Genomic DNA, 18,094 nt, shown 5'->3' on the forward strand with positions numbered 1-18,094 from the left:
TGCCTTTTATAGCAAGGATGTTATGTCAAAATTACAAAAAATATAAGCATAATTATTAGTTATATTAAAGTGATAATAGTAAATTAGTTCAAATAAACAAAAAAAAACGATATCATTATTTAGTAGCTAAGCTTTTTAAAACTATAGACTCTACATTAGGGCAAACAGAAGTGAGCCGAGAATTTTCAGTAATAGACAAATGGAAGGGTTAATTTTAGAGTAGCTATGACACTTAAAATAGTTTTTTAATTAAATGCCTCTAATTGTTTGTTTAATCATATTAAAATTTTGGCTACTTTTTATTTTTTGTGGTTTTGTTGCGACTACTGTAAGCAAATTGGCCACCAAAATTTGCGTAGGTGGGATGAGTAACCCACTCTCCCCCCTCCTAAACTTTAACATCTTTATGCCCTAAAAAATCTGACAAACCTCCCCACCCCCCTTGCTCAGAAATTCACACCCTCGACTGGAAAAAGCCAGGGAGGGAGGGGATATTGGACTGTAAATTAGACCCCAAAGTTTTATTATGGCGTTTTCTTATTCGTTGGCTTGATAACTTTGAATACTTTGATTGGTTGGTTCATTAAGTTTAGTATCCAATAGCTTAAACTAAAGAAGGGATAATTGTGTTTATTGGGGATGTACATCAAGTTATCGTTCATTGTCTTATCCCTTCAGATCCCTGAGAAAAAAAACTATTCTAGAGCTTTTTAGAGTTTATTCTATCAAGAAGATCAAAATTAGCTAAATATATCAAAACTAATTTAAAGAAATGTTACTGCCTTCTAAATTATTTTTCTTGCACTTAAAATTCTGTCTTTTGTAGATTGATGGAATTTTTTTAGGGAGATTACTTCATCTTCTAGCGGCAACGCTCCTAGCCTCTATGGGCTCTAAAGGAGCAGTGAGGGGCAAGAAAAATAGAATTAAACTAACTCAAGACTTTAATATGATAATAATATCCTAAATCCATGACAGCACTTACGTGAAGCTTGCCTTACAAAAGATATCTTAATCGATTCAGTAGTTATTAAGCTTCAGAAAATAATTCTTACTACTAAGCTTTACCTAGGGCTATATTCGTTAGTATTTTAGAAGTAATCAAATCTTAATCTGTACTGTTTTCTGCATAAATGTTGTAATGAGACGCAGAAAAATTAAAATCTGTTGTTTCAAAGAAACACAAATTTTTTTCCTTTTAATTTAATGTTTTACCCCCTCCCCCCCCCCTCCCAATATTGCCCCAAATCCAATTAGGTGATTCATTTTCCCTACCTTATTTAGAGTCACTTATCAGGGAGCTTAAGGGATAAGACAATGGATCATAAATTAACATTCATCCCTAATGAATTTACCTTTCTGTAGATGGAAGTATGGGTTGAAAAGTTTTGACACCACTAGTTTGTAACTAACAAATAATTGTACCCAAAGTTTTTTAGCTAACGAATGAGATAACAGGATCATAAAACTTTTTGGACCACCAGTGTAATTACCAGAGGTGGATTCTTTAAAAAAATTTTAACCACTAATCGCTTAGAGGGGCAAAATTGTTTTCGTGAAAAATCCTCCAATATCACATAAAAATCTACAAAAATTAAATAAAATCTTATGTTCATAACCCTTCTATGATTTTGTTTATTTCTTGTAGATTTTTAATGTGATTTTGGTGGATTTATCACGAAAACAATTTTGCCCCACTAAGCGATTAGTGGGGCAAACTTTTTTTAAGAATCCATCTCAGTTAAATGTCCCCTTTATCCCTGGACGTATAAAAAAGGTATCTAAAGTTTTATTTGTCAAAGTAGGCTTTTAAGCTAATTTTATCATTTTATTATCAGACTTAATGTTTCGGTATAGTTCTCCTTTTAGTCTTTTTAGCAGCAAATCTACTCGATAAGTACCCCTGTGATTTAAGTGTTAATAATAAAATCTACAAAGAGGGAGGTAGGTTGTGCTAAAATTCCGTAAAGGTGTGAGTTTTAAGGCTTAAAAACAGTAGTAGAACGATGATATTCACTAAATATGTGCATTCTTTATTGAAAAGAACTATATACAAAAATATTAGTGAAAAATATTTAGTGAATATTATCGTCCAACTATTGTTTTTAAGCCTTAAAACTCACACTTTTACGGGATTTTAGCACAACCTTCCTCCCCCTTTGTATTGGTCAAGATGTTGTTAACTCGTTATGGATTGCTTCTTACAGAAAGGGACATAGAATATACATGGATATAATGACATGGGAAAAATATCGACAATTTATGTTGCTAACATTTAACTCCTTTATTGTTTAGTTCGTTCATCAGTAAAAGGAAAGGGGAGGGCGTAAAGGGGTTGGATGGGGGTCACACTGTTTTATTACTAGTCTAAAAAGGGTTTCAATTAATAGCTGTGTTTTTATCTTTTCTAAATGCTTATGGTTTTTACTTCAAACTTTGTCGTACATCAACCCCCGTTCTCCCCCCATCTATCTTTCTTTTATTTTACATCCGTGGACACATCTTTAAAATGATTTATGACGAATCCAGCGTGCGCAGGGTTTTGCCAGGAAGTACAAAAAGGGAGGGCACCCACGATCAATTTTATCCCCCCGTTGGACCTTAAACATTATTTTGCTAAAAATTTAGCTCATAATGACCAATTTTGTTAAAGTTTAGGATCTTTATTATTGAATTTATTTGCATATTACTGAATGATTTCAAAAATGATTATTTAAATACAGAACAAATAAAATGGTATTCCGAAGTCGAGCCAAGTTGTTTGAACGGCGGTGTTCCCTGGTCAAGCTCACCATGAAAGTTTTAACTCGGGATGGAAAAATCAAGGAGTTTGACTCCTGGGGTCGCGAGGTCGAGACTTGCTGTGTCAAAATATAATTAAAATCAAGCCTAACAATAATATAACATAAGTTAGAAATCTATATAAATAGGATGTAAATTTGTATGTCTACGCGTCCACAGCAAAAGTTTTTCAGCAATTAACGATAAATTGTTTGATCTTTAAAAGAACCTTAAAATAGGACTTTTTATAGTTTTAATATATTATAGGTGATAAGATGTATCATGATTTAAACAGTTTTTTATGTCAGAAGTTAGATACCTACTAGGATATGATTTTAAGAACGCTTTATGAAGGTGTTACTTATTGTTTTTGTATCTAAAGGATTACTACTTAGGCATTTTTGGACTATATATCATCAAATGTTTTGTTGAGTTCAAACTGCTGTGACACAAAAGTAAACTTTTTCGATGAAAAATATTAATTTAGATAAAAACTTTGAATATTGTAAACTTTTTTATAAGAGCACTTTCGTAATTTACATCATTTGATTATGTTTTGGCGTGTTATTTTATTTTAACCTGTGAACTCAACAAAACATATATTTCATAAAAAAATGTCTAACATTTCAAAGTTTTATTCATCGAAAACCATGATGAAACTTATTTCTTTTTGTTGGTATAACTATATCAAACATAACCCAAGTATATTCAGAAAAATATATGTTTAGATTCACTACTGCACTTGAGAATCACTTGCTTTTGTTCGTGCATAGTCCCCTTTAATCTAGATTGATAATTATTTAAAGTAGTATATAAAATGCTGTATGAATCATTGATTCATAGAGGAAAATATAACGCAAAATGTAGATATATTAATATTTATTGCTGCATAAAACTATCCTAATGTTCCGTAATGAATAATAGATTTCTGTAAATTTTGTAATAAATATGTTAATTTTGCTGGACTTCCAAAAAATAATATATTCTTACCAAAAAAATACTAAATCTAATTTAATCTGGTTTGATAATTATTTTAAGTTTAAGTATCTATATAAAGCAGTATGAATTAATGATTCAGAAAGGAAAATATAACGCAAAATGAAGATATACTAGCGGCTTCGCCCCTAGCCTCTAGGGGCGAAGCCCTAAGAGATATAATTACATCTTTTATTACCTACCCAGCTGGAAAAAAAGCCCCCACTCCACCACTATTTTAAATAATTTTTTTTTTTAAATTGTGGGGATTTTTGTTTTGGGGGGGGGTTGGGGGTGTCCCACCCCCCAAGAAAATAGCCTAAAACCACCACAGGACCAGTAGGTATATTCCCTGAGGAGTAGAATCCGATCGATTCAGTGGTTACCGAGATCTTAAGGGATGGACGGATAGACAGACAGTCATCAAGCTACTTTGTATTATAGATAATGCAGTATGAATTAATGATTCATAGATGCAAATATAACGCAAAATATTATTTTACTTACACAGCATAAAATTTCAGTAAATTTTGTAATAGATGTTTTCATTTTGCTTGACTTGCTAAAAAGTATTTTAATATTTTAATTTTTTAAGTGTAAATAGACGAAAACACATAAACGGACATACAGAGATCCTGGTACTTCTCTTTAAGAACTAGTGGTTGCGCCCCTAGTATCTTGGGGCTCTGTATTCATAGGGGTAGGTAAGGACTAAAACTAACCCACAACCACCCTTAGACTTACCTTAAAAATAAAGTAGCCTAAAACCACACCTAAAAGCTTTCTTAGAATAGAAATCTTAAGCCACAGATAAAAAAAAATACTATTTAATATATCCTTGGATATATTAATAGGATTTTAAGGATTTATAACTTGAAAAAAAAATGATGTAAATAGAATTAGTAGGTATGTCTGTTTACAATTGAAATAAATAACACACTTTGGTCATCTCAAGGTGAGTCATTAGACAATTAGAGAAAAACAATAACATATATTTATATCTGTAAAAGTTATCATTTTAATATCAGTTATACATCAACCTTAAAAAAGGTCACAATGGGAAAAGTAGTTTCAGCCATGAAGAATTGCTTTGATCATGAAATAGTAGCTTCTGCCTTGAAGAATTGCTGTGGTCAATGTCATGAAAATGAAGTTTCAAATATGGTATACACATTATTTTATCATTATTTTTATTCTTTAATTATATGGCCCAAAGGGCCATTAAAGCAAGTGGAAATGAAGTTTAATTATCGTATTCACAATATTTTATAAAGGGGGGGGGGGGTTTATAATGCAACCATCTCGTAATCAATGTATAAATGGCACTTAGAATTCGATTTCTGATCTGAAATTTTGCATGAGAAATCCTTGTTAGGTCTATTTTCCCTAAATCGAACAAGAAGTTAAAAAAGTAACGGCTAACAGCTCAGCCATATTTTCCATATTTTTCCCTACTTTCAATGTAGACTTTTAGCTGAAGCATTTTCCGCCATTCTATGGTGTAATCGGATGTATATCTGCTTAAGTAGTACGTATGAGGCATAAGTTTTCATAAAAAAAATTATATATTGTTTATTAGTTTTAAAAGCATCAAACATGCAATATTTAAGTAGGTCCTGGGATTGTTTTAGGCTGTGTAATTTTTAGATTTAAGTCTTGGGATACCCCTTTTGATACAGGATTCTAGATGCTAGGGAAGTAGCCTCTAAACTATTAGATATTAGAACGTTGGCAGTATCTTATTCCTGTACATAATTTAGTTATGACCAAAAACATTTAAAATTACTTGTCACACAAGTTCTCGAATGGTAAATTAGATCACCACCCCGTTAAAAGAGGTGGACCAGAATGTTTCCCGCAGAAACAAAGCCAATAATTATCCGGCCCATCATCCACAAAATAAATCCACCAATTATAAAACAGGGTGTAGTAGGCAGGAGCAGCCACCTAGCGGCAAAATAGTAAGTTAAATTCTTTTTTTCCAGTATAGCTGGAAACCGATTAATATCCGTTGGATTAAAACCGGTTCTGATTAAACTACAACGATCTCATAAATACCAAGGGTTATTACATTTTAAAACATCATAGAAAGCTAAAACACTTATGACGTTAATAAAAGTGTGAAAAATAATAATTAACAAAAAATGCGGTATTTTAGAACAAAATAAACTTACATGAGCTAAATAATACCTTCTCTATGAATCATTATATGAATTTTTAGCTGTCTTAGTTGACGAGAAATCACCATAGATTGCTCCCCCCCCCCCCCTTCATCTTTTGTCAAGAGGTTAAACTGTTTGAATATTGGGGTGAATTAATAATATCGACTATGACAAATTGACTCAGCGCCTTTTATAAATTTCTGTACTTAAATTCAATTTTTGCAAGTTCAACGTTGTTTGAAGCGAAGCTAGTATATAATCAAGGTCTGTATGTATATCTTTAGTCTATTTCGAAAAGATATGTTTTATAAAATTGAAGAACTACTTACCGTTTCGCCTTTCCCACCGGTTAAGAATCAATAACGTCATTTTTTGGTCTATAAGATCTTTAAGACGATGGTCTTCAAAATGTTTGTCTATCCCACGTCTTGAAATTTGGCATTTCATATCGAATGATCATAAAATAAAGAGTTCTGAAAATATTTTCCTAACACTAGAAGGAGAAAGGGTTAAAAACTGTAATTCTCTAAAGTAATGACCTTGTGTCGACTCTCAATTTTGTCTTTGAAAATCAACCAATGGTAACGGAAATATTGACACAGCCAAGCAACAGAAAATGATTTGCTGGCTAGGTCATTGAAAAAGGGAGGGAGGTAGTTATCTATAAATACATTTATGCTATAGATATAATTGTCCTTGTTTTTGTCTTTGAGGTTAAAGATTAATATACGTGTCATTGATAAATTGTCGTTTTGGTTGTATACAGTTACTTGTACCTATTCAAGTGATTTGTAATTCAGTATTTTATTTCATATGCAGAAAAAGGCTACTTCTCAAAGAATAGTTGTTTATTACATCGTATTATAGACAGATTTCTGCGAATAATAAATGAAAATTATAAGATTAATAAGTTTAGTTGGCCTCTAGGGGCCGAAGGCAAGGGTCAACTAAACTGGTATTGTTTCTATGATTTTATTTTATTATTCGTGGAAATTTGTCTATTAAACGATACTATACATAATTTTTCATATGAAATTGAACTGGTTTTAATCGAACGAATATTGATCGGTTTTGAAGCGATATTACTGTACTAGATCCAAAAGTTCCATTTTATATGTTTGTTATTCTGTTGTATGTAATAAAATACGTATTTTATATTATATACATATAAATATATGTACAATGTACATTTAGTTACCAAGGTTCTTTTTTCTAAAATAATCTTTTAATTACATAACATTTGAAATAAATCAAAATATTTTCTGTTTAGACTTTTGAAAATTTCGAGTTCTTGAAGACGTTGGGCAAGGGCACCTTCGGTAAAGTTATTCTGTGTCGTGAGAAGGCCACCAGCTCACTGTATGCCATCAAAATTTTGAAGAAAGAAGTTATCATTAAGAAAGATGAGGTAGGATTGCCGGTCGTAATATACTGTGCGTTTAAAAGTAGCATTTGCGTAGCTACTCTATATGGTCTTACATACGTACGTCACTGCGTTTCATTAGATTCTACGCAGTAATTTGCAGAGTGCATTATAACTTAACAAGGATGACATCATCCATAAGTAGCGAAGCTCAAAAATTATGAATGGATATCGAGGAACATTACTGTAAGGCAGCGTCATTCAATAAACATTAATCTTGATAAAATAGGGAAATCAGGAAACCTTAAAAATCACGAATCGATCTAGCACCGCAATTTATAGACAAATCTTAATAAAACTTTGTAAAAATATGTAGAATATGAGCATATTCAATCCCTGATAATTTCAGCCGCAAATCCTGAATAGGAATCGAGAAAACCATAGAAAACCTAAAAATCTAGGAATCGAACTAGCGCCCCAATTGATAGAAAAATCGTAATAAAACTTAAGAAAAGTATGTAGAATGTAAATTTAAGCAATCCCTGAAAATTTCAGTCCATTATCTTAAAAATTTCAGCTGTCTATCTTTTATAGGAGCCAAGAAAATCACGTTTTCCCCACTTTGTCTCAGACGGACGGACATTTCGAATTATAGAGTAGCTTCGCTTCTAAAAATATAGACAATACAAATTAATTGTATTTTCTGTGTGCGATTTATCTTGGTTAAATAGACCCTATACCTTTGCGGAATATTTACTAGAATATTTACAACAGATACCAAGTAGTTATAGAGATCTTACTGCATAAACACAGACAGGCAGTTACACATCTAGTTACTTTTTTAAAAGGTTGATTGCTATCTGAACATTCCATCACCTTTTTTTTATGTATATTGCTGTGCTTCTCGTGATATACAAAATTGTCCTTGTTTTAAATTAATTTTACAGCATTCATTATGTACGGATTTTTCTTTATATTTTTGTTTTTAAAGATAAAATCTAAAATCAAGTTTTAAGGTGTAGAGAAAATAAATTTAATTTATAAAAAAAAATATGGTTTTTGATATTAGACGCATTGTGATTGAATTAACTTAAACCAAAATATTCTCTATGTCTAAGTGTCACTCTTCACATTGGTCTCAAGATGGATTTGGGATATTTATTACCAGATTTATCTTTTGTAAGGTTTTAGGCGATTTTCTGTCCCCATTTTAGCCTTAGCCTTTAGGTATAGCCGACCGTGCAGCCGCTAGTAATGTAGAATTTAGATGCTAGTCTAAGTTTGTCTGACTGTTCGAAGATTAAAATCTTTATTGCTGAAATTCTGTTTTCTACCAAGTAGAGGTGAAAAGGTGGAAAAAAGCTTCCCTGAAATATTGATGATATGTCATACCATTGTGATTGTAATCACAGAGGTGTAAAATAAGTTGAACAGTTGAATATTGTCTCTGTTAGATTGAAAATCATGTAGTAAGCAAATGATTTTTAATTGGCACCATAGAGAAAAAAATAAAAGAGAGGAATCAAAGCAACTAGAAGACGAAAATAGGCAGTGGGCCTAGAGGCCTACTCAGCGCTGTTGCCGCACTAAAATTTATTATTATTCCACTACTTTTCAAATAGGAGGATTAAAAATCATTTTAAAAAATATTTTTTTACTTTTTACTATTTCCATATTTAGGGCAAGAATATTAGATTAGATATTTTCGTTTTAATGTTTTAATTAAAAATTACATAGAATTTTATTTTTATTTAAAAAAATTTGTTCATGAAAGATGAATCCTTCTATTTCTAAAAAGGGGGAAATTTTTTTCATAATAAACATTCAGCTGATTCTGACCGCCCACGGCTGTTTGCTAAATATTTCTTTTCTTTTTATTCACATTATTATTTATGATTGACTTACAAAAAGCCCTGGGCGGCTTTTGATTTTCGTCTGCTTCTAAATTTAGGGATGGGGAAGTAGTATTTTACCATGAAAAGGGGGTGAGTATTCATCCTCTTATCCTTTTTCCTTATGCATTAGCCTTTGAAATGGCATTGCGCCTTTCTACAGATTAGTATCATTCCAATTCTGGTGATGCGTAAAGTTAAAGTTAATCCTACTATAAAAAGTAGTAGGGTCTCGTTAATCTAACCTTCATTGGACATAAGAAAATCTTAACTGTAAAAAAAAACATATCGATCCAGCTATCTTTTGATACACACACAGACAGACAAACAACCTGTTACTTTTAAATAAGGATTGTATTTTTGTTATAGGTGGAACACACACTCACTGAGGAGAGGGTCCTTCAGTCAACTAACCATCCCTCCTTATTTAGGTGGAGCACACACTCACTGAGAAGAGGGTCCTTCAGTCAACTAACCATCCTTTCCTTATCGTAAGTACTTACAAGAGGGGGGGGGGGAGAGTTCTGACACATATGTGTAAACCTGGTGTATAAGCTTTATCTTTGGACTGACAAGATAGGTTATTAGGGATAAAATCATCATAAAATTTCCCCCAGGTTTAAGATTTTTTGGATAGGCCTCCAGGTGGTCTCTGTACAAGTAAAAATTAAAAATAAGATTTTTTTGAAGAGTTAGAGGTTAACTTATAAAACAAAATATGCTTTTTTTTATTGTTTTTCACATATGTGAAGAAAAAATCATACATATTTTGTCTCTTAAGCTGACATCTAACTCTCTCTAAAAAAAAAAAATTCATTTTACCTGTACAGAGACCACCTGGAGGCCTATCCAAAAAATCTTAAATCTGGGGGAAATTCATCATATAAAATGATTTTATCCCTAATAACCTATCCGCTCAGTCCAAAGATAAAGCCTCTACACCAGGTTTACGCAAATGTGTCAGAACTTCTCCCCCCCCCCCCTTATTGCTCAATCTCATAGCGTAGTTGCACTTTAAACTTGGACGATACAGTCCATAGTAGCGAAGGTTTAAATGTATACATTTCTAAAATTGAAAGAGTTTTTTAACTTACAATTCTTTCCGTACGATCAGTCTTTTTAGCAGTGCACATAGGGGCAACAAGGGGCAACAATTCACCACCCCCAAATCAAGTTTTAAACATTCTATGAGTATTATCATACCCAATGTACATCAGATTTCAAAGGAATCGTAAAAATACGCTTTTTAATTAAGCATTCTAATGCATGGAAGTCAAGAAATGCAAAAATTTTCTTACAGAAAAAGGCATACTTTTTGTGTTTCACCAACAATTTTAAAAGTATTATAAAATCTCTTAGAATTAACGTAATTAGACAAAATAACTTCTGATGAGTCATGCATTACATATATTTTGACAGTATAAAAGAAAAAAACACAAATTGAAGAAATTAGTCCTAAATAATTCTAGTTGAAGTCAAGATTTTAGTTTTTATTTGTTTGTTTTTTAATCAACATTTAAGAAGACAGTAAGAGGAAACATGTTTTCGCCGGGTGTCGCCGGCTAAAAAAACGATATTTGATTACCCAAAGACATATTTTAATCGCCAGTACTTGTTTCATTTACCCCCCCCCCCCCGCGCCCCCGTAGGGGTTTTTAGCCCGTTTTCTGAACGTGGGTGCACGAAAAGCTTGTAAGAAAAGGCATTTAAATGCGCTTTTAAAGTCAACACTTAAGATATAATTCAAATAAATAAAAGACACAAAAACATAGACATATTGGGAAATATTTATTCTGACTTAGAATTAAAGTTAATAATAAATATTTTCAAGTTCTATTGCACTATATGATGGGGAAGAGAGGGGGGGGGGGGCTAAACCTAAATCTTAACGTCTTTATGTTTGATGTTTTAATGTAACTAAATAATCGTTTCTATAGATTATTACAAATATCAGGGATCTAAAGGGATAAGACAAAGGTCAATAAATTGTTGTACATCCCCAATGATAATACACAAAATTACCCCTTGTGTAGATTAAAGTTAGTAGTTAAAACGTTTGAACACACAACTGTTAAACTTTGGGGACTAGTGTTAAACACAGCCCAATGTCCCCTACCTCACTGTGGAAAGATAAAGTTAATATGCAAATAACGTGAGGTTCTTATAATCATTCTAAATTGGAATTAGCAAGTAGTCTTCTGTCTGTCTATTGGTAATGCTTTGTTTTTAAATTATGTAGTTACAGGGTATTCATGTTTAAAGTCAGCAGTTTTATTTAGAAAGGGAGGGGACTGTTAATTACACTAGTCCCCAAACTTCAAAGTTTTATAATAACGTTTTTATATTCGTTAGCATAAGAACTTCAGGAAATTTAATTGATTTTTTATTGGTTGGTTCATTAAGATGAGTGTCAAAACTTTTGATGCTGTGAGTATTGGTTTAAAAAATATGACGTAACAAAAAAAATTAGCCAATGAGAGTCCACTACGCATGCCGCCATTGGTCAATAACGGCCTCTCATTGGCTAATTTTTTTTGTTACGTCATATTTTTTAAACCAATACTCACAGCATCAAAACTTTTCAACCTCTAATTGTCATCTACAGACAAATAATTTTGTAATATAATTTATTAAATATGTATCTATTAAATATGTATCAATATTGGGGATGTACATATTAATCGGTTATTGTTTTGTTCCTTAGATCCCTAGGTGTTAATATATAATACAAAGTAGCTTGATTTCTGTTTGTCTGTCCGCCCATCCCTTAAGATCTCGCTAACCACTAAACTGATTGAATTCTACTCTTCAGGGAATATATCTACTGGTCCTGTGGTTGTTTAAAGATCTTTTTCAAAAATAAAAATCCCCCTCAATTTTTTCATATTTCTATAATTAGGGTCGGTCTGTACGTACGTCTGGTACAGTTAACTCTTTTACATAACTTAAACAGGCTAGAATTGTCCTATCGATCTCAAACTTTTCATGCTGATTTCTACAACAGTTAGGTACGACTTAGAAAGCACAGCAACTCTATAATCGTTACCAGAAAGTCCGTACATCCATTTATAACAAGCTGATTTTTACTTTTTTGACAACAAATAATGGTTTTGAATGTTAAAAATATCCTATTCATCTGATTTTTTTAAATACTGATTCCTATTTCAATAACGTCTATTGTTATAAGCGAAGCATCTCTATAATCAAGTCCTAAAAACGTCAGTATGTCCTTAAACAGTAACATGTATTTAATCAGTTTTAATTACAATTTTGTATAGACATGCATTAATATTCAGTTCTGACACTTCACAAGTGTTAATGTTCGTTTGTCCTTCCATTTCAGAGCTAGGCTTCTTTCATGGATGTTGTCATCCTTGTTTAATTACCTCTTGGGGCAAATCCCCTAGAGGCTAGGGGCGAAGCCGCTAGTGTGCATATAAACAGTAAACAAGAATCATAATATCATTATAAATATAGATATTAGTTAATAAAAATTTATGTTAATCATGCCCACATTTATAATGGATTTATTAAACATAAAAATAAAGTAAAACTTGTAGCTTGCTAAAATAAGGATCCCCATCCACCCCCATTTACACCATCCCCTCCCCTCCTACTGAAACGAATTCCATGACCCCAATATTTGACACTAAAATCGGACTACAATTAACCTAGTTACACTTTAAAGGGCTAGTGATAGGGTAGCTGCGCTACTAAAAAATTCTCATATTGCTCTGATAACCAAAACCCCTAATTAGACATTTTAAACACGAAATTCAAGATAGTTGATGGATAGATAGATGGATAGTTAGATGGATAGGTAGATGAATAGATATATGGATAGAAAGATGGATAACTAAATGGATAGACAGATGGATAGATGGATGGATAGATAGAGGAATAGATTGATGGATGGATAAATTGATAGTTGATGGATAAAGAGATGAATAGTTGATGGATAGATAGATGGATCGATATATAGATGGATAGAGAGATGGATAGAGAGATGGATAGAGAGATGGATAGATGGATAGATAGATGGATAGATAGATGGATAGATAGATGGATAGATAGATGGATAGATAGATGGATAGATAGATGGATAGATAGATGGATAGATAGATGGATAGATAGATGGATAGATAGATGGATAGATAGATGGATAGATAGATGGATAGATAGATGGATAGACAGATGGATAGACAGATGGATAGATATATGGATAGATATATGGATAGATAGATGGATAGATAGATGGATAGATAGATGGATAGATAGATGGATAGATAGATGGATAGATAGATGGATAGATAGATGGATAGATAGATGGACAGATAGATGGACAGATAGATGGATAGATAGATGGATAGATAGATGGATAGACAGATGGATAGATATATGAATAGATAGATGGATAGATTGATGGATAGATAGATGGATAGGGTAAGGGGGGGCTATTTTCGGGAGGGGTTAATCTGGTAATTTTCTATCTACCTTCATAAAATGACCTTTATCTCCATGTTCCTTTCAAATGACAGAAAAAAACATAAAAGCAAATTTGTTTGTTGTTAAATTGCCTACAAGAAAGTATAAAATGAAATTTTTGTGAGATGAATTTTAAGGGTTCTAAATTATTAAATCCCCTTTTTGGTTGATTTGCCCCAATGTGCAGTGCAGCAACTTTATAATTAAAAACTTCCTTTCTTGTCGATAGATTTTAAGACATAACGTTAAATAGCAACAAAAATACCATATTTATTTTTTGGATTGACAATATCTACATTAAGTTACCATCAACAGCATAATATTGCATCATAGCTAGCTATTTTTATTAGAGACAAGATTTCTGTTAGTTTGTTATTGATTCGCTACAAATATTTTTTTGCTTTGTAAATATATTAATTGCGATACTTCTCTATGATTTCTTAATGTCTCTTCAAATGATCTTCGGTGATGCAATGAATAACCTTTCTATTTAACGTTTTCTATAATTCTAAATCAATGCATTTGATCTAAATAATGTTTTTGACAAAATATTTTTTTTTAGGTGTCATTACCTTTAATCTGATATAAAGCTACATATGGCCTTAGCGACTGTTTAGTCATTGATAATCAGAGTGGGTTCCTTTACAGTGTTTCCTCATTTTAGCGATACACCAAAGTGTTCATTTTAATTATTCAGGGGGGGGGGGGGTGTTAGGGGGGATTATCTATAATACAAAGAAGAACGATGTCTGTCTGTCTGTTTGTCTGTTTTTTTGTAGCGAAGGATCTCGCTAACCGCTGAACCGATCGGGTTCTTCTTTTCAGGGTAGCTTTTCATAGGTCCCGGGAAGGTTTTTAACTATTTTCTTCGGGGGTGGGACACCCCTAACCCCCCCAAAAAAATGAAAACCCCCCTAAAAAATTTTTTTTTTTAAACTAAAATTTAAATAGTGGGGTCGACAGGGGCCCTTCCCCCCCCCCCCAAAAAAAAATAACCCCCCCCTAAATTAAAAAAAACCTTTTTCTTTAAAATCTAGAACACGAACAATTAAATTGATCAAACCTCTTGGGGCAAAGCCCCTAGAGGCTAGGGGCGAAGCCGCTAGTATAATATATAACCCCCAGGGTCTCTTGACAACAAATCTATAATGGCCACATTTAGTAATTATACAATTAAAAGATGAAAATATGCTTAACTACTATATTCGAAACTTGAAAGAATATGATTGACAATTCGAAAGGATTTGGTTCCACTTCTATTTGTAGAAATTAAGGAACATATTAATATAACAAGGATGAAAACATCCATAAAAGCGAAGCACTGAAACGGTAGGACAAACGGACATTAAGACTTGTACAGTGTCAGAACTAAATAATCATAATATAAATGTCAAAGCAAAATTGTAAGTAAATTGTTGAAAAACTGCTTGATTCAGGATAATGTTTATGGACATACTAATATTTTTGGGACTTGATTACTTTGTTGTCCCAGGAATCAATATACCAAAAATCAGATCAATCGGATGATTAGATAACATTAAAATTTGTTGTTAAAAAAGTAAAAAAATCAACGTGTTTAAAATGAACGTACGGACATTTTGGTAATGATTATAGAGTTGCTACGCTTTCTAAATCTTACCAAACTATTAAAGGAATCACCATGCAAAATTTGAAATCGATAGGACAATTCTAACATGCCTAATTTAACGAAAAAAGCTATCCGTTACGGGTTACGGACGTACGGACGGACCGACCCTAATTATAGAAAAGCTTCGCTTTCAAAAATGAGCTTTGTATTGAGTGTTTGTATGCAAATTTGATATTGTTTTCTAATTGTGAATAATTTAGCCATCTATAAGCTAGTCCTACAGTGCAGTGGGTGTACACAAAATAAAGGATAAACAGAAATTAAATTGATTGATAAAGTACATTAGTTTTTACTAGCGGCTTCTCACATTAGAGGCCTCTAGGGGCAAGACCTATGAGAAGAAACCCTGTTATGAAGAACCATATCGGTTCAGCGGATAGCGAGATCCCTCTGTAGAGACAAACAGACATCATGTTACTTTATTTTAAGGATTTACCCTTTACAACATACCTACTATTAAAAGTCACTGAATAATAATAATCAACACGCTTTTTTCAATATAAATGGTTATTTCTAGCATCGTATCATAAATGGCTTTCCGCGGATATAGAATGTACAATTCTAAGATTAAAACCAGTTTTTTTAGCCCCGAGGTGCCGAAGGCACGGGCTAAAAAAACTGGTTTTAATCTTTTGATTGTACATTTTTATATTCGTAGAAAGCTGGATATGATACGATGCTAGACATAGTTTTTTCGTATGGATAAGAACCGGTTCCTATCCACCGGATTCGAATGAATACGAGAAAATACATACTTATTTTCTAGATTACAATTTACTGTTTAAATATAGTATTCGTTTTATTTACTTGTTATGATCATAATTTACCTTTTCTCCATATGTTTTTTTTTATTTTCAGAGCTTGAAATATTCCTTTACAACTGAGGACCGTCTGTGCTTTGTGATGGAGTATGTCAACGGGGGAGAACTTTTCTTCCATCTTTCCAGAGAGAGGATTTTTACAGAGGTTAGTTTATACGATCATGTCAATGGAATGTCTCCTTTTACAAAGGAAAGTTTATGCGATCATGTCAATGGAATGTCTCCTTTTGCAGAGTCATGTTTAAATGATCATATCAATGGAATGTCTCCTTTTACAGAGGAAACTTTAGAAGGAATGTCTATTGTTATAGAGGTAAGTAAATACAAACATTTCAATGAATGTCTCCTTTTACAGAGGAAACTTTAGAAGGAATGTCTCTTTTTACAGAGGTAAGTTTATACGATCATGTCAATGGAATGTCTCCTTTTACAGAGGAAACTTTAGAAGGAATGTCTATTTCAAGTGGCATATATTTGTACTAGCGGTTTCGACCTTAGCCTCTAGGGGCTTTGCCCCATGATTTTTGATCAACCTAATATTTTGTATTTTATGCCCCCCCCAACAAAAAATAGCCTAAATACACCACAGGACCAGTAGGTATATTCCCTAAAGAGAATCCAATCAGTTCAGTGGTTACCGAGATCTAAAAGGACGGACGAACAGACAGACAGACATAATTCTACTTTGTATTATAGATATAATCACTTTACATAATAACATTATAGCCTAAATAATATAATTAATGCTGTTTAACCAAATTAGCAGGTTTTTACCTATGCATAATAAAAACAAAGCATTTTTTTATAATTATCAGATTAAGCGGGTACTTTGAATTAAGTTTTTGGATAATTTAGTATCTTCAATTAATCGGTATTCAACGTATTTTTAAAAGCGAAGCTTTTCTATAATTAGGGTCGGTCCGTCCGTCCGTAACGGATAGCTTTTTTCGTTAATTTAGGCATGTTAGAATTGTCCTATCGATTTCAAATTTTGCATGGTGATTCCTGTAGTAGTTAGGTACGATTTAGAAAGCGTAGCAACTCTATAATCATTACCAAAATGTCCGTACGTCCATTTTAAACATGTTGATTTTTTTTACATTTTTAACAACAAATTTTTATGTGATCTAATCATCCGATTGATCTGATTTTTGGTATATTGATTCCTGGGACAACAAAGTATAATGTTATAAGCGAAGCAACTCTATGATCAAGTCCTAAATATGTAAGTATGTCCATAAACATTATCCTGTATAAAGCAAATTTTCAACAAATTTACTTACAATTTTGCTTCAACTCTTTTACATTTATATTCTGATTATTCAGTTCTGACACTATATAAGTGTTCATGTCCGTTTGTCCTACCGTTTCAGTGCTATGCTTTTATGGATGTTGTCATTCTTGTTGCATTAATAAAGGTGGTGTTTAAAGTCCAATGTATTAAAGCATAGAATTGTCAAAAAGAATGTATATTACTGTAATACATGCAACTTTCAAGACTTTAAAAATGAGTTTTGATTATGCACATTTTGCATTTGTTAAATTGCATAAATGTGTATTTAAACCTTAATCGCTTTAGTCATTTATCATTGACCCCACACCTATTAACAACACCCACCCTTTTATTTTTAAAAGCGAAGCTTTTTTATAATTAGGGTCGGTCCGTCCGTACGTCTGTCCGTCCGTACGTCACAGACAATTAGCTCTTTTCGTTAATTTAAACAGGTTAGAATTGTCCTATGAATTCCAAACTTTGCATGATGATTCCTGTAATAGTAAGGTGCAATTTAGAAAGCATAGCAACTCTATAACCTTTTTAACAACTAATTTTTATGTGATAAATACCATTGCAACTGCACATTAAGATATGTTATTTTCTCGGCTGTTAAAAGAAATACATCATAGGAAGTTTCGGGTATAGTCCCTTAAGTGACATTGCCTCTTAAGAAGCGTTTCGTCGTATTTTT

General features: G+C 32.4%; 1 protein-coding gene across 3 annotated transcripts in view; it reads left to right on the forward strand.

The window, feature by feature from the left end:
• The window catches only part of Akt (AKT serine/threonine protein kinase), a 55,877-nt gene that overhangs the window by 22,371 nt on the left and 15,412 nt on the right, over positions 1-18,094 (forward strand). For 2 of the 3 annotated variants that reach the window (XM_080176471.1, XM_080176472.1), the window contains exons 8-10: positions 7,189-7,326; positions 9,605-9,664; positions 16,165-16,272. In XM_080176471.1, the coding sequence (XP_080032597.1) occupies positions 7,189-7,326; positions 9,605-9,664; positions 16,165-16,272 (306 nt within the window). Of the gene's footprint in view, positions 1-2,712; positions 2,851-5,573; positions 5,718-7,188; positions 7,327-9,604; positions 9,665-16,164; positions 16,273-18,094 lie in introns of those variants that run through there. The other variant, XM_080176473.1, reaches the window with a different exon arrangement.

Source organism: Acartia tonsa, chromosome 11, assembly GCF_053477335.1.
Source record: "Acartia tonsa isolate MP-2025a chromosome 11, ASM5347733v1, whole genome shotgun sequence".
Classification (NCBI taxonomy): Eukaryota; Metazoa; Arthropoda; class Copepoda; order Calanoida; family Acartiidae; genus Acartia; species Acartia tonsa.